At 44.9% G+C, this 25,316-nt stretch overlaps 1 protein-coding gene across 1 annotated transcript in view; it reads left to right on the plus strand.

Moving 5' to 3' along the window:
• The first annotated feature begins 7,343 nt into the window (after positions 1-7,343).
• KCNN4 (potassium calcium-activated channel subfamily N member 4) overlaps positions 7,344-25,316 on the plus strand; it is a 38,903-nt gene continuing 20,930 nt past the window's right edge. The window contains exon 1 of the mRNA XM_083369192.1: positions 7,344-8,340. Within this exon, the coding sequence (XP_083225318.1) occupies positions 8,140-8,340 (201 nt within the window). The 5' untranslated portion in view covers positions 7,344-8,139. The remainder of the gene's footprint in view (positions 8,341-25,316) is intronic.

The raw sequence follows: 25,316 nt of genomic DNA on the forward strand, positions 1-25,316 counted from the left end.
CTGCCAGTGGACACTGCTCTGTTATTCATAGCTGAAAGGAATCGTGGGAGGTGCTTATGCAACCAATGCTCAGTATTTCATAGCTGGCTGAGTTAAGCATGGTGCACTCGACTCGTTGCTTCCAAGGGATCCAGAGAACATTGGATTGAAGCCTTAGTATTCTTATAAAGGAGAATATTTGCAGCTCAGGACTCTCTGAGCTGGCTTGCTTTTTTTGCAGACATTTGATTACCCAACTAGCTAGCTTCATCAGTGTTAATAAGGAGTGCCGTTTGCTGATCTTAGACCATCCTAGATCAAGCCAAGTTCAAAAACGCCAGGGAATTTCTAGATGCCTGGCACTCTGACAAATTAGCCATCAATAGACGCATAGACATTAACAACAACTTATTAGACTGTGCAAAAGACCCAGGCACCTCTACATCAGTAATCAGCACCCAGATCAACATAGATTAACTCAAGGATTAACATCAGACCAACAATCAAGTAAACAATACCCCAATCAAGAAACTGCCAAAGGAGTCAACAGTAAACCAACCAACCAAAAATCTCTAAGACCATCCTCACCAACACTGACAGGGCAGGCCATTAAAGTGTCAGCAAACTGTACTCCTTACCAGCACTGATGACGTTACCTAGTTTGGGCAACAAAAACAAGCAAGCTGAGAGAGGGATCTCCTCGTTAGTGTTATTTTTTTGTGCTAGTTTATGGCAGGTTTATACAGTTCGTGTTTTTTTTTTCTACCTCTTCAGGAACCTCCAATGCTTAATTCCGGTAGAGTATTGAAGGTTAGTTGCATCACGATATCAAAAGATCTGGTTAGTGGTTAGACGTTAAGAGTTGTATCTTGTTTTGAGTGCGTTTGTGCATGATCATAGGTTACTGGCCCAGCTCCTACTGAGAGCAGAATGTGAGGGCTCCACTCCCAGTAGAGAGTAACCAAAATGTACCTTAGAACTTGAGTTCTACCCAAGTTACAACCATCACCAAGATGGAGATCCTATCAGGAATGTTTCTTCAAAGAGCCCATGGGTGGACAGACAGGGCTCGTAAATGTGAATTATATCATCCACAAAGCTGAGTTCTCCCCACAGCTAAGAGAATATTGATTCCATTGGCCTTTGATCTTGTATGTTACCAGCCATTACAGGCCAAAATGTTGTTTCCTTCTGGAGTCCAGCCACTTGATCCCATAAGCAACTGTTGAATCTAGTGGAAACGCCGGCATGCTTCAGCCAAATTCCCACATCCTTGCATCTGTCTTGATTTTCTCTCCCCTGTCATTTTTAAACCACTTAAGTTCACTGAACGTCAGCAGGAGGTGACCTTGGATACATATCCAGGATATCTCTGGGATACCTCCAAAGGGTGGATGGAAGAGAAATATCCCATCCTCCAGGATATTTGACTGCTGAATCACTGGTATGGCCCTAAACCCACTGAGTCAGTTCCAAACCAACGCCCAGCACTGGCTTGGTTTGGGTGGAGCGAAAGAATGGGTAAGAATGTCTTAAATTCATAATGCAGTCACTTAGTAATCTTGGCTTTAATACTGGATGATGCTTTGTCACTGCAGGATATCAGAAACCCATTGAAATCCCCACCATAATGCTAATGGGTATACACTGCATTCTTAATAGAATAACAGAGTTGGAAGGGACCTTGGAGGTCCTCTAGTCCAACCCCCTGCTTACACAGGAGACCCTATACCATTCCAGACAAGCAGCTGTCTAATCTCTTCTTAAAAGCCTCCAGTATTGGAGCATCCACAACTTCTGAAGGCAAGCTGTTTCCCTGGTTAATTGTTCTTGCTATTATGAAATTTCTTCTTCGTTCTAGGTTGCTTCTCTCCTTGATGAGTTCCCATCCGTTGCTTCTTCTCCTGCCTTCAGGTGCCTTGGAGAATATGTAGACCCCTCTTTTTTGTGGCAGCCCTTCAAATGTTGGGACATTGCTATCATTAAGCTAGACCAAGGGTAGGCAACCTCGGCTCTGTTATGACTCATGGACTTCAACTCCCAGAATTCCTGAGTCAGCTATGCTACCCAATTCCTGCATTCTTTTCATATTTTTTTTTAAGTCTAACCAGGCCCCTAATCATCTTTGTTGCTCTTCTCTGCACTCTTTCCAAAGTCTCAACATCTTTTTTTTTTATAATGTGGTGAGCAAAACTGGATGCAGTATTCTAAGTATGGTCTTACTAAAGCTTTATAAAGCGGTACTAATATGTCACATGATCTTGATTCTATCACTCTGTTAATGCAACCTAGGACTGCATTGATGCTTGGGGGGGGGGTGGTTTGGTTGCTGCCAGATGCTGCCAGATACATAAAATGTTCATCTCTTAAGGGGAAACACATGAAACAATTATGCGATAATCAGTGAGCAGACATTCCAGTTTCATTGAGGAAATAGCTTTTCAGCTGAGTAAATTGCATTCTTCCTCTTTTGAAATGATGGTGATGGTGGTCATAGTAATTATTACGGTTTACGACCGTGATTAGGATCACAATTTCTTTTGCTAAGCAAGGTGGTTGTTAAATTAATTGTGCCCAATTTTGTGACCTTGTTTGCCATGGTTGTTAAGCAAATCACCACACTTATTAAGTGAATCATGCAGCTGTTAAGTGAATCCAGCTACCCCCATTGAGTTTGCTTGCCAGAAGCCAATTGGGAAATGACAGTCACACTCCAAATGTCACAATTACATGTCAGTTGCCAAGTACCTGAATTTGGATCAGGTGACATGGGGATCCTACCACGTTGTAAGTTTATTAGCCACCCAGAGTTATCCTGAGGTAAAATGGGGGGGGGGGGGTCAATAAATTTTATAAATGAATAATATGTCTGAATATGAAAACTGTGGCTGAATCTGGATGTTCTGCTCCAGATAATTTCGAATGTCACTAAATGAAAGTTGTATGTCAAGGACTACCTGGCACTGTATAATACCATAAAATAATAGAATATGAGAATATGGAAGGAATCTTTCAAATCATTGAGGCCAGCGTCTGTTGATCTTGGCTGCCTGAAGATGTGTGGACTTCAACTCCCAGAATTCCCCAGCCAGCAAAGCTTCTTCTCACATCATAGAGCAGCTTTGCTGGCTGGGGAATTCTGGGAATTGAAGTCCACACATGTTCAGGAAGCCAGGATTGACAAACACTGATATACACAATGCAGAATCATCTAAAAGGCTCCAGTTTCTCTGAGAAAAAGGCTTGGGTGTCATAATCCATCAGCAGTCAAACTGAATTGGTCTCTAAATGTGTAGCAAACAAGGAAGGGAAGTTTCTCTCTCCCCTCCTGCATATGGAGGGGATGATACACTGAAATATGTATTTAACTTGTTCATGCTTTTCACTATTTTTGTGGGGGAGGTAGGTATATATAGTTGAAGCTTCTTAGTTGTGTCTCAGAAACAGGCCCAGAGCTGCTGAATCAAGCAGGGTGTGTCCTACTTGGGAAATTGGTTTGACAGAAAAAATGTCCATCCTTTCAAGTCAAAAGCAACAACAGGTCGACAACATTAAGGATTGTCCCCATTCTGTCTGCTATCAAGAGGTCTAATTTCACAGCTACAACACCTCTGTGTGATTCTAAGCAGACTTCACTCTCAATGCGTCTTATTGCATTGTTATCATTCCAATTTTCAAATGCAGGCTTCCTTTTTTTACAGGAATGATACATGGCTCTCCAAACTGGGGAGTTGTTATGATTGGGTTCACTCACTGTGCTAAGCCAGCCAGGGATTTGTTTGGTTCTGATTTTGCATGTTGCATGATCCCAACCATTGTCAGTTATTCAGTGAATATGCCAGTTGTGTGATGTATGATCTCAGTGTGAAGATGTATTGGAAGCAACCAGTGGCTTGTCTAAACATATATGCTTAGCAGAATTACATGCAGAAATATGTGTAATTTTTCTTCAGACTATTTACCTGGTGTTCAATATTGTCACCCCAGCCTTCTATAACGAGATGACCCTTAAGCAAGAAGATCTCTCTCTCTCTCTCTCTTCATATCTATCTATCTATCTATCTATCTATCTATCTATCTATCTATCTATCTATCTATCTATCTAATCATTATCTATCTATCTATCTATCTATCTATCTATCTATCTAATCATTATCTATCTATATCTATCTAATCAACTCTCTATCTTTTCTATGTATCTATCCATTCATATCTATCTCTATCTATCTATCTATCTATCTATCTATCTATCTATCTATCTATCTATCATCTATCTAATCATTATCTCTCTATATCTCTCTAATCATCTATATCTTCTCTCTATATATATATTATAATATTATATTATATATTATGTCTATCTAATCATCTATCTCTATCTATATAATCTATCCATCTTATCTATCTATCCTATCTAGCCTGTCCGTCCGTCCGTCCGTCCGTCCGTCCATCCATCCATCCATCCATCCGTCCGTCCTTCTTCTCTGAGAATTCACACTTTTTTCCTCCTCTCAGGCGCCACATGAGGCTCCTCAAGGGGTGTGGAGAAAACCTGAACCAGCAGTAAATGAGACGTGTGCGAAACCTCCGAAGAGCTGCCATTCAAACTGCCGTCTCTTGTTCCCTTGGGCCTCAGTTCCATTTCTTTCAAACAATCATGATTCATTTGGAGAGCTGTCATCACAGAGATGATTAACACTGGAGCCAAAGCCTTGGACACACTTCCTAAGTCTTCTTAGTCACTACTCTTCATTAATAAATAGCTCACAGCTAAACGGCCTGTTGATTCAGTTGTGGGTAGTTATGGCAATAGCCGGTTCCTTTCTGGCTAACACTTCTGAATGCCGGTCTTTCCACTTCTTTCCTGACTGAAGGAAAAGAGTGTCTGCAGGGCACGGTCAAAAAGTTAAGAGGTAACCTGGGAAAATGCCATCAAAGCTCCGCCCATTTTTACCTGCTAACAGGGATCCGAACGCAGATGCTTCTCCCTTGCTTCAGAGATCCTGAAAATGGGGCAAAGCCACTGCAAGCAGAAGCCTAATTCCTTCATCTCTCCTTTATCCCAACCTATAAATATAGGCCTTCCGTATAGCATCCTTAAATCGGAAGGTCCTTTTGAGATCATCAAGCCCACCCCCTGCTCTGTAGAAATTAAAGGGATCCAAAATCGAAACTTCCCTGAAAAGGTGTCTCTCTAGCACCTGCTTCAATGCATCCAGTGAAGGGAAGGCCTCAACAGTGGTGGGGCAGAAATCCAACAGGTACAGACAGGAACACTTCCTTACAAGTGCCTATTCACCAGCTACACAGATGCTTGTAATCTGAGTCTCTCTTTGGCAGGCGAACACTTTGGGGAGATGACATTTTTATCAGGCACGGCAGGCCAAAAAGTAGAAGCCTGCCTTTGTGCCATCTTATAGTCTTTTAATCCTACAAAAGCAGGAAGCTTCTCTGTGGCTGGATAAGGATGATGCTTACCGAAATCTACCTGGATCTGTTTAGAAATCACAGATAAATCTGTGTACGGCTGCAGTCAGCCACAGCACATTTTTCCAAGGTGTGTAAGTGATTCATAACCTCAAATTCTTTAAACAGGAAATATTGGTTTATGTTCTACCGGCAACAGCTATGCAGTATCCAAGGGAAGGCGTTCTATATTATTTATTTATTTATTTATTTATTTATTTATTTATTTATTTATTTATTTATTTATTTATTTATTTATTTATTTAATTTATATGCTGCCCATCTCATTATCTAGTGACTCTGGATGGCTAGAGATGCTCAGAGGCACTGTTTCCCAAGTTGAAAATCCAATGTTCCTTGGGCATGTCAGTATCTTGAGAATGACTAGGGGTGACATGATAGCAGTATTCTAATATTTGAGGGGCTGCCACAAAGAAGAGGGGATCAAGTTATTTTCCAAAGCACCTGAAGGCAGGACAAGACCAACGGATGGAAACTAATTAAGGAGAGAAGCAACCTAGAACTAAGGAGAAAGTTCCTGACAATGAGAACAATTAATCAGTGGAACTACTTGCCTTCAGAAGTTGTGGGTGTTCCACCACTGGAGGTTTCTAAAAAGAAACTGGACGGCCATTTGTCTGAAATTGTATAGGGTTTTCTGTTGGACCAGGGGGTTGGACTAGAAGACCTCCAAGGTCCCTCCCAGTTCTATTCTGAATTGAAAATTGAATTGACATTGGGTGGAAAATAGAGATTCCATTTGAACAGGCATAACCCCTGGGGGATAGTTTTTTAAAAAAGTAAAAATAGTGTTGCACAGACAAAAAATGGATAGGGCTTTAATCACACACAACTTCACCATAGCCATTTTGACTTTTTTGAACCAGAACCTGAATTTGTGGCTCAGAAGAGCCGTGAAAGGACACATGGCTTGTAGGGTAAGTCTAGTTTTTTGAAAGAAGGACTAGGGGTGACATGATTCCAATATGCCACAAAGAAGAGGGGTATCAAGCTATTCTCCAAAGCGCCCGAAGGCAGGACAAGAAGCAACAGATGGAAACTAGTCAAGGAGAGAAGGAACCCAGAACTAAGCAGAAATTTCCTGACAGTTGGAACAATTAACCAGCGGAACAACCTGCCTCCAGAAGCTGTGAATGCTCCAACACTGGAAGTTTTTAAGGAGAGACTTTTCAGCCATTGGTCTGAAATGGCATAGGCCAGGGTTTCCTGCCTGAGCAGGGGGTTGGACTAGATTTATTTTATTTATTTTTTATTTTAATTCCATTTATATCCCGCCCTTCTCCGAAGACTCAGGGCGGCTTACAAGCTTAGCAGTAGCCTTCATTCTATGTATATGCCTGCTTGTTAGGGCTTTCACACACACACCCCAAGTGGCATTATTACAAAGTCAGCTTAATTGCCCCCAACAATCTGGGTCCTCATTTTACCTACCTCGGAAGGATGGAAGGCTGAGTCAACCTTGAGCCTGGTGGGACTCGAACCTGCACTAATTGCAGGCAGCTGGTGTTACTTAAGGAGGCATTAGCCTACTGCTCCACCAAGGCTAGATGACCTCTAAGGACCCTCCCACTCTGTTCTTCTATTCTTCTGACTGAAGAGCTTCGCGCTGGAAGACCCCACTTCTGAGCACAGGTAGACCGCCTTCAGAGGTGACACTATGCTTGATGAATTCCCCCAGCTGTACAATAACACGAAGCCGCCCCCCCCCCCCCGACTCGACCCGAAGCTCCGTCTGCTCGGTGCTGGCAAACGGGAGTTGTTTGTTGGTTTGTTTTTAACACGGTTTCAGCGCGTCGTGGGGACGCGCAAATACGGATCTCCGTTTCAGTTTTCAGCCCGTTCTTAGACTCGGCACCGGGCGCGTTTCTAGATCCGCTTCGCAGCCAGATCGGGACTCCGGGCGTGTTGGGCGGAGGGGGGGGGAAAGGAAAAAAGGTATGGGGAGGGGAAAGTTCATTCCCTCCCACTCTTGTTCCCAGCCCCCCCACCCTTTCCTGCCCCCATAAAGCCCGAGTCCCCTGAGACGCCGCCAGGCACTCGGGTCCCCCCCCCTCGCCTTTTCACGCTTCGCCCGGCCCTCCTTGGGCAGCCCCCGCCCTGCCTCGCCCCGCCCGCTGACGAAGTGCCCCAGCCCGACGCACCAGCGGGCCGCAAGTTCCTCCGGCGCTCTGGGGGGGCTGGCTGGGCAGCAGTTGGGTCCGGGACTCCGCCAGCGCCTCGACTTCTTCAGCACTTTCGCGGGACGCGAACTTTTTTTTTTTTGGACCTGCTGTCTTGTCCCGTTGCTTTCCGCTTTTTTCTCTCTTTATCACTTTCATTTCTCTTTCTTTCTTTCTTTCTTTCTTTCTTTCTTTCTTTCTTTCTTTCTTTCTTTCTTTCTTTCTTTCTTTCTTTCTTTCTTTCTTTCTTTCTTTCTTTCTTTCTTTCTTTCTTTCTTTCTCTCTCTCTCTCTCTCTTTCTCTCTTTCTCTCTTTCTCTCTTTCTTTCTCTCTTTCTTTCTCTCTTTCTTTCTCTCTTTCTCTCTTTCTTTCTCTCTCCCTCCTCTTCACCCTCGTCCTGGCTGCCTGCTGGTTGCTCAAGCGGCAGGGATGGGGGGCTGCCCAAGGGGTCTTCAGCCCCTGCCTCCCAGCTACGGGGTCCAAGCGCTCTTCTGCCCCCAGCCATGCCCAAGAGATGCAGATCAAGCTGGAACCAGCGGAGACCAGGGCCCTACACATTCCCACGGAGCCGGGCGAGAATCTGCGTCGCCTTCGGGGACGGAAACTCCTGCTGGGGGAAGAGAAGAACCTGGCGGGGTGGTCGCTGCTGACGGCCGTCTTGGGCATCTTCCTGATGGTGCTGCACACGGAGCTGGCCTGGTTCGGCCACTGCAAAGTAAGTCGCTGACTGCCAGCTCGTGATTTCTCTCACCTGTACTTATCTTCCTTCTTAAGCCTCACTTCAGCCTGGAAACCAGGTTTGTCTATTCTTGCTCATGCTTCCATCCCAGATCACTTTACATAAAATACGTTTTTGAAAAGTTTGGCTTTTCGGAAGGTTGATGGTGCCAGAGTTGGGCACAATTCGCAAGGAACTTCCTCTTAACAACCAGCGAACTGCTGATCCAGGTTGCACGAAAGAGGCAGACAGATGTTGACCAATTACTGCTTTTTCTGTCTTACTTCTCCGAAGGTTGGGATCATCCCTGTGTGGGGAAGTGGGGGAAGGTGTTGGATTAGACTCTAGGAATCCCAGGTTTTAGTCCTCGCTCAGTTTGGGAAGCTTCCTTGGGCCAGTTAAACTCTCCGTCCGAACTTCCTGACAAGGTGGCTGTGGGGATAAAAATAGGAGAAGACAGTCCTATGTCACCGCTTTGGTCCAGAAGGAGAAGCGGGATGTAGGGCTAATCCAGTGTTTCTCAACCTCAAGGTCTATGGAGATTCTCAGGCATCCAGCTCCTGGTGGTCCCAAAGGTGACTTATCAAAAGGCACCTGTTTTTCCTTGAAGAACTGAAGAAGCTCCTTGGCTGAGAAGCGAAACCTCTTCAAGGAAAAACAAAATCCAGTTGCCTTTTGAAAAAGCACCTTTGGAGTTCTCAACCGCAACAACTTTAAGCTGGGAGTGGAAGTCCACCCAGCTTAACGTTGCCGAGGTTGAGAAATATTAGCCTAATTTCTCAACAATTCTAAGGATGTTCTGCCCACAGGTTTTGTGGAGTCCCCAAACGGTCTAGCATCTTTATTAGTGAGAATGCCATCTGTCTACCTAATATAGTGCCTTATTTTAAGCAGAATCTGTCAGGATCTAGCAGAAAGTCCCTTGCAATGTTGTGGTTACCAAGCCGGAATTGAGCACGAGGAGAAATGGATTTTTATTTATTTATTTTTATTTATTTTATTACATTTATATAGTCTTCTTTAGTCTTCTTTACAACCAGTTTGCTCAGGGATCTTACTCTGTTCACCTCGCAGGAGGGGTGTGAGAATAAGTTAGTCAGAAGGAGAGGAAGTGATCCAGGCTCCACAAAGCGGGGAGAGAATAAAAATAAAAACACAAGATTTCTCCTGCACGTGTCCTTCTATTTGCACCCAGCCTTCCAAAAGAAATTTTATGGGGGCCCAAAGTGGAAGGAAACATGAAACCATTTACAGTTTCCTAAATCAACTTGACTACAGCATGTGGCTAGGAGGGAAGGCAGCTTTAGATATTTTCTTTCCCCGGTCCCTAATGTTGTGACAAAATGACAGCCTTCAAACAAGAAAGCAATGTCCTTCCCTCTTTGTGTGCTTCAACCAATTTCTGAGGGGCCTGCTGGATAACAAGCCCAGACATTATCCCGTAAAACCTGTCAGCGAATTCAATGGCCGTGAGTTTTGACGTGGCTTCGAGAAAGGTAGAACCTGTCCTCAGTTTAAAACCGTTCATTCCGTGACCGTTCAAAGTCACAACAGCACTGGGAAGAAAAAAGTGATTTACAACTGGCCCTCACAGCTGCAACCGTTGCAGATTCCCCAGGGCGACGTGAGATCCCCGTTTGCAACTTTCCCAGCACACTTCCGACGAGCAGAATCAGTGGAGGAGGCCAGGTTCTCCGTGATTCACTTAATGACTGCAGTGATTCGCGTCACAACTGTGGCAAAAAAAAGATTGTGAAAATCAGGCTCGGCTCATTTAACAACCGCTTTGCTTAGCAGTGGAAAGTCTGGTTACAATTGCCATAAGTCAAGGACTATCTGTAGCAGAAGGTAGATTACTGTTCGATAGACTGAAAAAGCCAGGGAAATTGCAGGTGGTCCTCAAGTTAGGACCACAACTGAGCCCAAAATTTATGTTGCTAAGTGAAACATTTGTTAAGTGGGTTTTGCCCCATTTTGCCACTTTTCTTGCCACCATCGTTAAGTGAATCATTGCAATAGTTAAGTGAGTAACTCGGTCGCTAAGAGAATCTGGCTTTCTCTCTTCTGGCTTTGTAACGAATTTTTGGCCAGGAGAAACTTTTAAAAACTTGAAGCGGTTTTCTAAACTTTGGTAAACTTTCCGCCTAAAGTTGGCAGCATTGAAGTATTTAGGCATTTCTGATTAAATGGATAGAAAACATCACTTCTTTTTTAAACATTTATCTGTTGTGATTAAATTGGACAATCCTGGCTGTAATGATTAAAAGATGTGCGATTTACTCATTTGGTCAGTTTGTGCATAGTTAAAAGTGAATTAGGAATGGGGAGATCTAGGCTTAAATCTACCCTCAGGCATTCTCTTTTCTTAACCCTAAGCCTAACACAGGGGTGCAACAACATCCAGAGACACTCTGAACAAACGGGGCTATCTGGTGGCTTCTGATCTTTGTGACTGTGGTGACCTGCAGGCAACCACACATCCGTACACACCTGCCCTTTCTGTCTGTGTACACTTGACCTCATGGCAGTGCGACAGAACGCAATTAATGTTGCTAGTTTCAGGGCAAAATCTGTTTAGTTTGTACGTACATTAACTTTATATTTTGTATCATACGGTATGCCTTTTTAAAAATTATGCTGCTTCTGACACAAATCAACAATAAGCAAACCCCAACCTTACCCTACACAGGGTGGTTGTGCAGAAGAGTGGAGGAATGCAACATATGTTGCTTTGAGCTTGTTTGATCTAATACACAAAAGGACAAGTAAATACTTGTCTCTATCAGAAAATGAAAAATGACCAGAGGAGAGTTAGCTTACTTCATTTGGGCGTGACATGTATGTGCATTTTCCTCCACTTGCAACGCACATGTCCCCATGCTCAACCCTGAGAAACACACTCCTCTTCCTCTGATAGATGAACCAGATTGGTGTTTCACGGGGAAAAAAGTGGACAACTTTTTTTGAGCCTAGAGTTACAGCAGGCGCTGGAGTTATGTGCCAGGGAGGAAACAAAAAAAACAACAACAGATGAGGTTAGGACAAAGATGAAAATCCATTTCATTCATATACAGGGGGTCCTCGATCACAACTGAGTCCAAAAGGTCTTTGCTAAGCAGAGTTTTGCCTCATTTTACAACATTCCTTGCCACTGTTCTAAAGTGGATCGTTGCCGTTGTGAAGTTGGTAACACGGTTGTTAAGGAAATCTGGCTTCCCCGTTGTCATGTCAGAAGGTCGCAAAAGGGGATGACGTGAACCCCAGGGACACCTCAACTGTCATAAGTACATGTCAGTTGCCAAGAGTCCAAATTTTGATCATGCGATACTCATGATGCTGCAATGGTCCCAAGTGTGAAAAATGTGCATAGGTTGCTTTTTTTTTTTAGTGCTGTTGTAACTTTGAACAGTCACCAAATGTTGGTTTGGCCTTGGTCTGTCTCAGGAGGGGGCTGGCAGTGGGATAGAGACTCTGCTGCATCCCCTAATCAAGGAGAGAATCAGTCTAGAAATCAGGAGAAATTTCCTGATAGTGGGAACAATTAATCAGTGGGACAACTCGCCTTCAGAAGATAATAATAATAATAATAATAATAATAATAATAATAATAATAATAATAATAATAATAATAATAATAATAAGTAGTAGTAGTAGTAGTAGTAGTAGTAGTTGGAAGGGACCTTGGAGGTCATGTAGTCCAACCCCCTCCTCAGGCAGGAAACCCTATACCATTTCAGACAAATGGCTGTCCAGTCTCTTCTTAAAAACTTCCAGTGTTGGAGCATTCATCACCTCTGGAGGCAGGTTGTTCCACTGGTTAATTGTTCTGTCAGGAAGTTTCTCCTTAGTTCTAGGTTGCTTCTCTCCTTGACTCGTTTCCATCTGTTGCTTCTTGTCCTGCCTTCAGGGGCTTTGGAGAATAGCTTGACTCCCTCTTCTTTGGGGCAGCCCCTGAGATATTGGAAGGCTGCTATCATGTCAGCACCCTCTCACTGGAGAGATTGGACAACCACTTCTCTGAAACAGTACAGGGTCTCCTGCTCAAACAGTGGGGGGCGGTGGGGGGGGGGGGTGTTGGACTCGAGAGCCCTGGCACCAAGGCAGTGGAACATTGTTTTGGTGACCTCTCTATGCAATGCTGCAAAGCAGCCTGCGATTTTATTCCTGGGGCACCAAACTCTTCAGGGAAGGGGACATCCCTTCCTGTTCTGTTATTCTGCACATAACAGAAGGGGTGTGTGTTTGCCTTGCAGCAAGCATACTGTGTAGTTCAACCCTGGGTCTTCTCTCTCCACGAGGAGTTTGCTGCCCCAGGAATCAAATCATAGCCTGCTTTGCAGCGTTGCACAGAGAGGACACCAAAACAGTGCTCTCGTACCTTTGTGCGGGGGCTCTCTTGCACATCTCTGACATCTAGAGGTAGACTGCCTTAGAATATGGAGTCTCTGCTTAGCCATAGCGGCAAAGGATCCTCCAAGGTGTTCCAAATATTATACATATGGGATGAGGTACAGGGCTCAGTGGAGGAATCCAAATGACCTTTACGGGGTGGGTGGGTTTCAAAGCTTTTTTTTTTTTTAAGGCAATTGGACTTTGTTTTTCCTTGAATATATTTCACTTCTCACCCAAGAAGCTTCTTCAGTTCTTCGCAGGTGACATTTGCAAATGACATGCATTTGCTTCAAAGGTGACTTTGCCTTGCATCTCAGAAAAGGTGCTGCCACATTTGTTGCTTTGCTGTGGCGTGCGGGAAGTGGACAGGAGCCAGCTTAGGGATTCTGTTAACGTGGGGAAAAGATGCAGTGGGCTTAAACTCCGCATAAATGACCTCCCTCTCTCCGAAGTTGGAACGTTAATGAACATTCCATGACGCCACTCTGCTCAGCCAGGATGAAAATCCTGGTTGATGGACTTATTAAAAAGTATTCAGAAAACAGTGTTTGTAAAACAACAACAACAACCACCCATTCTCAGTTACTACACTCACACAATGCACCAAGATGGATTACTTTTGAAACTTGCTTAGCGTGCTGTTTAGGCCAGTGGTATTATGCACTAATGTACATAATTTAATGGTTTTATGGTTATAGGGATGTAGAAAATGAAATGGTATAGGGGTCTCCTGCCTGAGCAGTGGGTTGGACTAGAAGACCTCCATGGTCCCTTCCAATGCTGTTATTCTGTTAAAATGATCAATTAACTAGACTAAGTAAAGTATGGAAAAGAACCAAGGTGCAAGCTGAATCTTCCAGGACTGTAGGCATTTCTCCCCCCCCCCTGCCCCCGGATCTGGGTTTCTTGAATCTGGATCTGGACAGGAAATTGAGTCTCGAACCTTCCTTTTGTTTAATTTGCATGAAACATATATTTGATGGGGAAGAGATTTTTCCCCCCTCCCAATTTAAGAATTGAATATCCAACCAAAGTGTAACCTGTCTAGAATTTCCTGCTAACTGTTGCTTGTGTCTCGAGGGCAGAGTCGTCCTGAGAAACGGGAAAACAGGCAACAAGGAGGAAAAATCACTGGGAATCTCTTTTTCCTGATCTTTACCTTTCTCCCATTTTTTTTTTCTTGTGTGTGAATAGATGCGTGTGCATTAGTGAATATGCTTGTGCATAATCTGGGGAATGGAATTTATTAGTTTAGATGCAGTAAAAAAGCAGGGCTAGACGCTTTCTTAGCCTGAACTTGCACGTCATGAGGAAATCCTGAAATGATGACTATTTCGTAAAATAAATACAGCAAATGGGACTTTGTGGGCTGCTGCTGATTTGAAGCAGGTCTTAGCTTTTCCCTTCAAACTGGCGGAAGGGTTAGGGTTCCCACACTTCTTTTTCCCAAATTCCGGTTGGCTTCGCAAATGTGGGCTGGCAAACTCAAGTCTCCCAGCTGAGATGTCAAGTTAGATCTAGCTGAAAGCTCCACAGAACAGCAAAGGAGAACTTACTTGCTAATTCTGCAGTTGCTGCAGGAAAAAAAAATGCAAGGACGACATCCTTCATCATTGGCCAGGTTGGTTGAGATTTCTGGGGACTGTAGTTCGGCAGCATTTAGAAACTCACGTTTAGGGAATCATTTTAACGGTGTTGGAAATCTATTGCCTGGCTGGCTTCTAAAAAGATGCGAGATTCTGAAGCTGTGTTGTCACCTGGCAGCGATATTCACAAAAGCAACCTTGCCTTCATTCTTTAAGGGGGGCCTGGTTCATGCAACATGCTGTGACATAAGGCTGCCTTTGAATCCCTTAATTCTGAACTAGGACCGAGCCGGCGTTCATCTGCATTTTGCATGAACCTGTCCCCATTCTCTTCTCTTTGGGGTGAGGACATCCGAAGGGAGATTGGCAGTTGAAAGGAGAACATGTGGATCCCCCTGCTTCTCCTCAAAATAGAAAGGCACCCCCCCACACACCCCAAAATCTCAGGCAGGGCTTGATTTGCACTGTTGTGGCTACCATCCTACCTTTTTATACCATGCCCCCGTGGACACCGCTATGTAGATATATCCCCTTTTCTTTATTCTAGGGTGCCATCAAGTCAGTCTTGACTTCTAGCTACTGCCTCGACAAATCCCTTCAGATTTCAGTAATGGTTTGGTGTTGCCTCCTTCCTAGGGCTGCGAAAGAGTGACTGGCCCAAGGTCCCCCAGCTGGCTTTGTGTCAATGGCAGGATTAGAACCAATGGTCTACTGGTCCTTAGGCCAAATATTTTAACCACTACACCAGCCTGGCTCTCTGGCTGGATCCCTAATTCTCCAGCAGGCAAGATCTACTTGCAGAAGTTGAAGACCTCGGCAGATGGTGGACAAGGTGGCCTTTGGGTGTGCACCATGGTCCCTCTGCAGTTCAAGGGTCCCTCTGCAGTTCAAGGGTCACTGCTGGGTCACACTCAGTCTAGAAGTCTGTTGTAATTTGCATTTTGTCTTGGCAATGAGGGTCAAAAGGGAATGAGAGAAAACTCCAGCCCATTCCCAGCAAAACTCAGCTCTTACATGGGTGGTTCCAAGCAAGTTATCGCAAGTTGTTGCAACCACTCAAAATATAAGAACTGGCAATAGCAAGGTAAATATGAGATAAAACTAACATGGGATCGGTTTATTTATTCATTACTAATCGCCGTCCTTCAGGGATCTGACCGGGCATCCTTATCCAGGGGCGTATTTTATTTTTGACTAGGAAGCAAAAGAGAAACACTTTTTTTTCTGCACGCTGATCTTTCCATCTTCCTCCCAATCTGCGCCTTAATAATGTTAATAACCATCGTAGTCATAACAGTGCAACATTACTGCTGCTGCAAATACAGATAGCCCTCGACGTATGACCATAATTCAGCCTAACATTTCTGTTAAGTGAGACATTTCTTAAGTGAGTTTTGGCCCATTTTACGACCTTTCATGCCACAGCTGTTAAGTGAATCACTGCAGTTGATCCGTTAATAAACTGGTTGTTAAGTGAATCTGGCTTCCCCATTGAAGGTCAGAAGGTCACCAAAGGGGATCACGTGACTTTGGGACACAGCAACCATCGTAACTACGAGCCAGTTGCCGAGCATCTGAATTTTATATCATGTGAGCCTGGGGGATGCTGCAAAGGTCATAGCTGTAAAAAAACCAGCCATTTTTCAGTGCTGTTGTAACTTTGACCGGTCCCTAAATGAACTGTTGTTAAGTCGAGGACTATCCGTACATTAGGATGAACAAGATTTAAAACAATAATGACGACAACCGTTATTTCAGCAGGTGGTCCTCGGCTTACAGCAAAAATTGGGCCCCGGGGTTTTCATTGCTAAGCAAGGCAGATTGTTCAGAGATCACGCCTCATTTTACTACTTTCTTTTGCCACAGTGGCTAAGCAAATCATTGCGGCTCTTAAGTGAAACATGCGGTCGTTAAGCAAATCTGACTTTCCCTATTGGCTTGCCAGAAGCCAGCTGTGAAGATCGCTAATAATAATAATAATAATAATAATAATAATAATAATAATAATAATAATAATAATGATGATGATGATGATGATGATGATGATGATGATGATGATGATGGCAGCAACCTGTGTCAGCCATCAGCGCTAGTCAATTTGAATGTTCAGGTGACTGAGGTTCATGTTCAATGAATAAAAGATAATAAAAGATAATGATGGTGATGATGATAATGTTTGGAGGGACCTTGGAGGTCCTCTAGTCCAACCCCCTGCTCAGGCAGCAAACCCTACACCATTTCAGACAGATGGCTAGTCTCTTCTTGAAAACTTCTAGTGTTGGAGCATTCACAGCTTCTGGAGGCAGGTATCTGGTGATCTGGTTGATCATGTGATCCTGGGGTTGATGCAGTGGTCATAAGTGCAAGAAGGACTTTTGAAGAAGAGATTGAACAACCATCTGTCTGAAATGGCATAGGGTAGGGGTTCTGAACCCTTTCTTCACCACAGACCACCCCTTTTAAATAATTTTTGTGGCCCCGGGCCACCGTGACTTAACTCAAAATTTAAATCACAACATTTCTTCAAGTCTTCGCTTGACAGCTCCACCAGGGGCCTGCAGACAACAGTTTCAGAACTACTGGGATAGGGTGAGGGGTGACATGATAGCAGCCTTCCAATATCTCAGGGGCTGCCCCAAAGAAGAGGGAGTCAAGCTATTCTCCAAAGCACCTGAAAGCAGGACAAGAAGCAATGGGTGGAAACTAATCAAGGAGAGAAGCAACCTAGAACTAAGGAGAAACTTCCTGACAGAACAATTAACCAGTACAACAACTTGCCTCCAGAAGTGGTGAATGCTCCAACACTGGAAGTTTTTAAGAATAGACTGGACAGCCATTTGTCTGAAATGGTATAGGGTTTCCTGCATTAGCAGGGGGTTGGATTAGATGACCTCCAAGGTCCCTTCCAACTACTTCTTCTTCTTCTTCTTCTTCTTCTTCTTCTTCTTCTTCTTCTTCTTCTTCTTCTTCTTCTTCTTCTTCTTCTTCTTATTATTATTATTATTATTATTATTATTATTATTATTATTATTATTATTATTATTATTATTATATTTATTTATTTATTTTCTGCTTGAGCAGCGGGTTGGACTAGAAGACCTCCAAGGTCCCTTCCAACTCTGTCATTTTGTCATTATTTGGACCGGTCCTACGTCACTTTTTTCAGTGCTGTTGTAACTTTGAACGGTCACTAAATCAATGATTGTCAATGGAGGACTGTCTATAATGTTATTACTTCTGTAGGATAAATAAGATTTCATTTAAAACACTTTGGCCCCGAAGCTCTAGCCTGGAGGGCTACAGCACGACAGGAACAAATATGAAAACTGTTCCGGTTGCTCTGTGGCCGGTATTGACAAATACGCCCCCCACCCCCGAGCAAGTTGGCTTGAAGTGAAAGAATTATGCAAAGGGAGTTGTGTGTTTTGATAACCAATCCCAATATCCGGCTTGTTTTGGCAGAGTGCCCCATAATGAGAGTGCCCATTACCAGCAGCCACCTCATCCACTCTGGTGCCATAGGTGTGAAATGGAAAGCAAAGGAACGCTTAAGCATGCAAACGCCGGGCTTTGCTATCCAAAATTTCTTGGGAGACGGTGAACCAGCTGCTGTGTAACTTTCCGTTCCGAGTGTGCCAGCTTCACGTACAAAACAACCCATCGTGAAAAGGGTGCCGAAGGGAGGCAGTTTGGGATTTTAATTCCCACAAAATATTTGGCTGCTGGCCCAGAGATCAAGGAAGCAACAACAGCAAGAACCAGGATATGTGTGTGTGTGTGTGTGTGTGTTTGTGTGTGTTTGTGCATGTGTTTCCTCCTGGCCAGTTAGCAAAACCTGCAGCCATATCTTGCAGGAGCTGTAATAAGAGTGACCCAGGCGATGTTCCTGCCTTTCAGGACATTTGACTGACAGGTCCTGCATTCATCTTAGCCTTAAATCCCCTTAAATCTTTCAGTGATCGGCGTGTGACATATCCGGTCTGGTTTCTCCAAGCGGTGGGCCAGAGAGAGGAAGAAGAAGATTTCCTGCGGGGGGGGCCAAGCACAATTGCAAAATGCTGTCCTTGCTTTGGACTGACAGCCCCAAAAGCTTTGAGGAAGCACCTTGAAGGAACTTCCTTGTCTTGGGCTACCTGTGGTACAGAAAGCAATCTTTTGTTTGGGAGCTGGCGGATTGCACAATTTCTCAACATCTGGCACAGAACCAGGGGCCCTGCCCCACGTGCTCCATATCGGCTCAGAGGTCTGCTCTGTCCCCAACTGGGTTGCCAGCTCCTTGCCTCCGCCTAACCTACGCCAAAGGGCACCAGTCAGCTTCCCTTGATGGATGAGGATTTTTTCCCCTGGCCTTGGATCCCTTCTGGATCTGCTTCCATCTTCTCTCCTCCTTGTCTGGGAACACGATGGAGAAGTTGTCGGAGACGTGAAGGAAAGCATTACTCAGAAGTTCTGCAGTCGGTACAAAGGGACTGCCTTGGTAATAATAATATATTTTATTTGCTGTCACAGACCAAAGTACAAGTGCAACAAAAGAAAAATGTGGGGAAAGTAAAATCATAGACCATTGGACACCAGAAGCCTTGGTTGAAGGGAATTACAACGTTCTCCTCTCGACTGCCTTGGTGAACTTTGGGTTTTGTTTTAAATCCAAAATTATTATGTGCAGGAGCTGCCTTTAAATCCGAAATTGTTATATAAATGAGCTGCCTCATTATGTAAGTGAGCTACCTTCTTAAAGGCAAAGGCTCGACCTTGACAGCCCACGCCTGTCCAAACTACAGCTCGTCCTTGACTGACAGTCATCTGTCTAGTGGCGGTGCAAAGTTACAACAGCAATGACATTTCAACAACTCCTCATACTTATGACTACTGCAGGGTCCCCGCAGTGTGTGTGTGTGTGTTTTTGTGTTTGTGTTTGTGTGTGTGTGTGTGTGTGTGCGTGTGCGTGTCACATGATCAAAATTCTGGTGCTTGGCACCTAGCATGGATTTAGGACGGCTGCAGCATCCGAGGTCACATATCTCCATTTGCAACTTTCCCAAGGAACTGGGAACACATATATTGTGTGTTGCACAAAATCAAAAGAGGGGAGCCGGATTTGCTTAAGAGTCATAGCAAAAAAAAAGGTCATAAAATGAGGCATGGCTCACTTAATAGCTGCATTACTCAGCAGTGAAAGTTCCAGTCCCAATTGTGATCGTAAGCCAAAGACTATCTGTAGGTCAGGACTATGAAGCCTCGGGCACCTTCATTTCCTGCACCAGTAAAGAAAAAAAATGAGGGTCTCATGTTATTTTCAAGCCAGCATACGTCGCTGATAACCCAGCTAAGCCAAAGATAACCCATCAACCACATCTGCTCGGGTGCCCACTTTGCGTTCCCTTTCAAGATGTCCTTTTCCCCAAGCCCCTACAAGTGTGGGGTGGGGCTGGATTGACTGTGGGATGGCTCAAAACTGGATCAAAACTAGTAGGTAATTCCTACCAGAATTACTCGCTCTTGAACTTCCTTCTTGTGTCAACTTTCTTTGCTCTTGAAGGCTCTCCAGTGGTTTTGTACCCATTTATCTCACAACCACTTGTCCTGGTTGCATGCTCTGGCTTCCGAGGAAGGGTGCGTTAATCAGCCGTAGAGAGCTTTTTCTGAGGAAGTCGAATGGGTCACATAAAGGTGAGTTTTACAGCACTCTTTACAATGCCAGCAAGAGTTCAAAGGCAACGACACACAGTGGGTGTTTGCCAGCAGTGGAAGGGCAAAAGCACGCTCATCCAGGTGTGTCTGTCCAGGTGCTTTTTACAGCAATGTCAGCTCTCTCCTCTTACACCATGCAAGCCTTGAAGGCAGCCTAGGATCTGCAGGCCACACAACATGGACTTTGTAGTATTGCACGAGCCTAGGGCCATATTTGGCCTTCAATTCAGAAAGCCATCTTTTCACATGGTTCTGACCCAGCCAGGCTGTGGACTGGGTGTCCTTGCTTTGTGCATTGGGCACCTTGAAAATAGGAAATTCTCTTTGGACTCAGTTCTTCCTTTCTGAGTAGTGGAACTTCAGGTAGGGCTTTCTGGAACAAGACCATGTCTTTAGATTAAAAAGGTAAAGGTAAAGGTTCCCCCGCACATGCATGCTGAACAGCCAGCGCTTGTCCGAGGACGTCTCCGTGGTCATGTGGCCAGCATGACTAGACACCAAAGGCGCACGGAACGCTGTTACCTTCCCACCGGAGCGGTCCCTATTTTTCTACTTGCATTTTTACGTGCTTTCGAACTGCTAGGTTGGCAGAAGCTGGGACGAGTAACAGGCGCTCACTCTGTTATGCGGCACTCAGGATTCAACCCGCCAAACTGCCAACCTTCTGATCGACAAGCTCAGCGTCCTAACCCACTGAGCCACCGCGTCTTTAGGTTGCATTCACTTAAACCATAGTCTGGTTTTGCTTTGGTTGAACACGCTACCCAAACCTAGCATTTTGTGGTTTATAAACCATGACTGATCACTTAAACCTATTGGGCATCTTTAGCTGATGACCGCTCCTTAAATAATAGCTTTACGAGACATCCAAAGCTTGTTTCTGCTTCTCAAAAACAAAATCAGACTGAACTTCTTCTTGATTTCTAGTGCTTCCTACTTGCAAAGCATTTTTGCTGTGCAAGTAAGCCCAGGCGAAGCTTTATAAACCATGATTGGTTGTTGAGGTTTATAAACCGTGATTGAGCACTTAAACCTATTGGGCACAGTTAGCTGATGACCGCTCTTTAAATAATGTCTCCATAGGGTGTCCAGAGCTTATCTCTGCTTCTGATCAGACTGAAATTCTTCTTGATTTCTAGCGCTTCCTACTTGCAAAGCATTTTTTGCTGTATGAGTAAGCTCAGGTGAGGCAGCTGGGGGATCAGCTCTCATACGCAGGCCATCAGGACACAGGTAGTCCTCGACTAATGTCCAGAATTGAGCCTGGAATTACAGCTGTAGGTCATGGCAGTCGTTAAGCGGGACTACCCATACAATCGCAGCTTGATCTTTTGGTGGGAATTGTGTCTCTGCTCCTCAGCACTGCCTAACAATCCCAACCAGCCTGCCTTCCACTGAGGGCCTGTATGCTGCACGAAGCAGAAAGAGGGCTGAGAAAATATCTACAGATCCTTCACATCCTGGGCACAAATTGTTTCAACATCTCCCCTCTGGACGCTGCTATAGGGCATTGCATGCCAAAACTACTAGATGCAAAGACTGCTTTTTTCCTCCCCGGTGCCATCCCTCTGCTGAACACTTAATTTCCACAGCCCTGTCTCATTTGTCATCTTTCCTCCCCCTCTCTTCTCCTATTGGTTTCTTACGATTTATCAATGGTTGTTTATTGTGATCGATAACCTATTACTTGCTCTTTATATGTAGACGGTGAGCTTATGGACCGGAGACAAAATTCCTTGCCTGTCCCATCAGGCTGGGCCAATTCTAAATCTAAATCTAAATGTCTTATTCTGTCGCACGCACTATAGTGGTTAGGTCCTTGGGCCGGGAAATGGAAAGCCTAAGTTGAAATCCCTTGCAAGATTGGGTTTGCAAAAATAAAACAGGAAAGGTAAACGTTCTGTGCTCTGTGCTCTGTGCTCCTAATGAATGGATTTATAAATGAAATTTTACAGAGTTCCAGATCTTATCTTTGGAAGCTACGGTATTTTTCTCCTCAGATTCCCTTGTTTCTTAGCACAGAGGGGAAAGAAAAATTGAGAAAGCTGTGCTGTGCTTGATATTGCTAAGAGCTCTCTATCAGGAAACACCTTTTCCTCCCCCCCCCTTCCTTTTTTTTTATTTTCTTCTCGAACCAGTTCTGGCACATAATTTGGGTTGAAGGAACAAGTACGTTCTTCTTGTTTAGGCACAATTGCTCCCTTCATGGCTAGGACCGGAGGGGTGGGGGGAAAAAATAGGGCAGCTGGACTAAAGTCAGGATAAATATGAATTTGCATAGTCTGGTGACAGGTGCTAACAAGGCAACAATCCTCAGTGGTGGGAACTTCCCTCTTCCCCTTGCAAAGGTAGGAGCGAAGAGGATCCCGGGCCTGGCTAACAGAGACGAGAGTTTACAGTGGCGTTTCTCAACCGTGGCAACTTGAAAAGGTCTCCTTCCCCTCATGCTAAAACACTCCCCACTCCCCTACCTTTACCTTATTCATAGACAGGACCTATATCAAAGTCCCTCAAACTTTTCGATTTTGCGGACCGGTGGGGGGGGGGGAAGGAGGTGATTCCATGTGAGTGGCTGGCGAGTGCGCAACCACGTAGCTCCATTAGCGCGAGTGGCAGGCACACACTCACCTGCTGTGCTTGCCCCTGCTTGCACAAATGGAACATGCACGCTCGCTTGCTGCATGTATGCACACATACATGCACTCACCCGTTGCTTTCCTAGGCTGGTTCCAAATGCGGCCAGGAGGTTGGGGACCCCTGACCTACCCATATTTCCCTGAAAATAAGACTGGGTCTTATATTAATTTTTTCTCCAAAGGAAGCATTGTTGTTGTTGTTGTTAGTTGAGAAGTCGTGCCCGACCCATCGCGACCCTATGGACAACGTTCCTCCAGGCCTTCCTGTCCTCTACCATCTTCTGGAGTCCATTTAAGCTCACGCCTCCTGCTTCAGTGACTCCATCCAGCCACCTCATTCTCTGTTGTCCCCTTCTTCTCTTGCCCTCAACCTTTCCCAGCATTAGGCTCTTCTCCAGTGAGTCCTTCCTTCTCATGAGGTGGCCAAAGTATTTGAGTTTCAGCTTCAGGATCTGGCCTTCTAAAGAGCAGTCAGGGTTGATCTCCTCTAGGACTGACCGGTTTGATCGCCTTGCAGTCCAAGGGACTCGCAGGAGTCTTCTCCAGCACCATAGTTCAAAGGCCTTAATTCTTTGGTGCTCAGCCTTTTTTATGGTCCAACTTTCACAGCCACACATTGCACCTGGGGAGACCATAGCCTTGTCTATACGCACTTTTGTTGACAGGGTGATGTCTCTGCTTTTTAGCGTGCTGTCTAGATTTGCCATGGCTTTCCTCCCCAGAAGCAAGCGTCTTTTAATTTCTTGGCTGTAGTCCCCGTCTGCGGAAAAGATGCATTAGGGGTTTTTTTTCCCAGTTAGGTCTTATTTACGGGGAAATACAATACTAAAAAGGGACGCAGTGGCTCAGTGGGTTAGGACGCTGAGCTTGTCGATCAGACGATCAGCATTTTGGCGGGTCGAATCCTAAGTGCTGTGTAACAGAGTGAGCACCTGTTACTCGTCCCAGTTTCTGCCAACCTAGCAGTTCGAAAGCACGTAAAAATGGAAGTAGAAAAATAGGGACCAGTACGGTGGGAAGGTAAAATCCTTCCGTGCGCCTTTGGCATCTAGTCATGCCGGCCACATGACCACGGAGATGTCCTCGGACAAGCGCTGGCTCTTCGGCTTTGAAACGGAGATGAGCACCGGCCCCTAGAGTCGGAAACGACTAGCACGCATGTGCAGGGGAACCTTTACCTTTACCTTACAATACTAAATGCGTCCGTCTGGATGAGGATCTTAACTGGGGCTTATTTTTGGGGTAGGGCTTATATTATGAGCATCCTGAAAAGTCACGCTAGAGCTTATTTTCCGGTTAGGTCTTATTTTCAGAAAAACCGTTGTGGAAGAAAAAAGCAGGTTCTTCCTGCATATTTGCATAAAACACCGATACAAAATTAAAACTACAAAACAGGCAAATTTAGAGCCTTATAAATTGTCTATGGCAGGATTGCTAGCAAAGAATGGGGAAGCACTTTTATAGTAGAATGGGATTTCTGCAGACCTGAAAGCTTCACCGCTGCCAGCCTCTCTTCACACAAGACTGCCCCCCCAGCATCATTGGAGACACCAAGCCCAGATGTTACCCTGCAGCCATTACTGTGCTTGGAGAGAAATGGCAAGAAGGCAGATAATTAGTAGTACTGTGATTGAGAAACCAGTTTGGTGTAGCAGTAAAAGACGCTAGACCAGGAAATGGGAGGCCCTGAATTCTAATTCCACCTTAGGTATGAAGCAATTATGTGACTTTCAGCTGGCCCCTCTCTCTCAGTTCCAGGAAGAAGGTGGTGGAAATTCTCTGGGTGACTGTAGGCCAGTCTCTTAGCCCAGGGGTCTCCGACCTTGGCAACTTTAAGACTTGTGGACTGGAGTTGAAGTCCACAGGTCTTAAAGTTGCCAAGGTTGGGGACCCCTGTCTTAGCCTAACCCAGGCTAATGTTGTAGGGAAACCAGAAATGGAAGATCATGGAGAAAGGAAGGAAATATATCCAATAAAACACACAGTCTCCCAAGTTTTGACAAAACTTGCTGTGTACATACATAAGCATTTACATATGTCTGTATGATGTGTGTGTGTGTGTTGTACGATCTTTTTTGCCACAGTTGTAGAGCACGGTGGCTTGTGTGGTTCGGATGCTGGGTTGGAGTTTAGCAAGCCAGTGTTCGAGAGCCTGCTGCAGTAGGATGGGGTGAGCTCTCGTCCTTCGCTCCAGCTCCTGCTGGGGACATGAGCCATCCCCCGGGGCAACGGTGATGTCACCAGCTAATCCTGACACCAATGCAATGTCACGGTTGTTCAGTGAATCAGTGCGGTGGTTAAGCAAAACAAATGCTCATTAAGTTGAACCCAGCTTCCCGCATTCACTTTCCTTCCTGGAAGCTGGCTGGGAAGGTCAGAAGTGTTGACCACATAACCATGTGCATTTATGGTGAACACAGCTACCTCTGAAGGTATTGCAATCCTATTTATTAAGGATGTTTCTCTTCTGCTGCCTTGGCCGTCCTTCAATACCCAGATTCAAAGTCCATGGCTTTTTATTTTCCTTTCCAAATCAAACCTGAGCAATGCTACTTCTTCAAGGCTGAACAAAGGTTGTCCTCCAGGACGTACGTGTGTTGTTGTTGTTTTTTACTAGCTCCTTATCATCCTGGAAGGGGAACAAATGTGGTCCCTGCTTCCCTGGAAA

The sequence above is a fragment of the Vipera ursinii genome (genome assembly GCF_947247035.1).
Source record: "Vipera ursinii genome assembly, chromosome: 9".
NCBI classification, from domain to species: Eukaryota; Metazoa; Chordata; class Lepidosauria; order Squamata; family Viperidae; genus Vipera; species Vipera ursinii.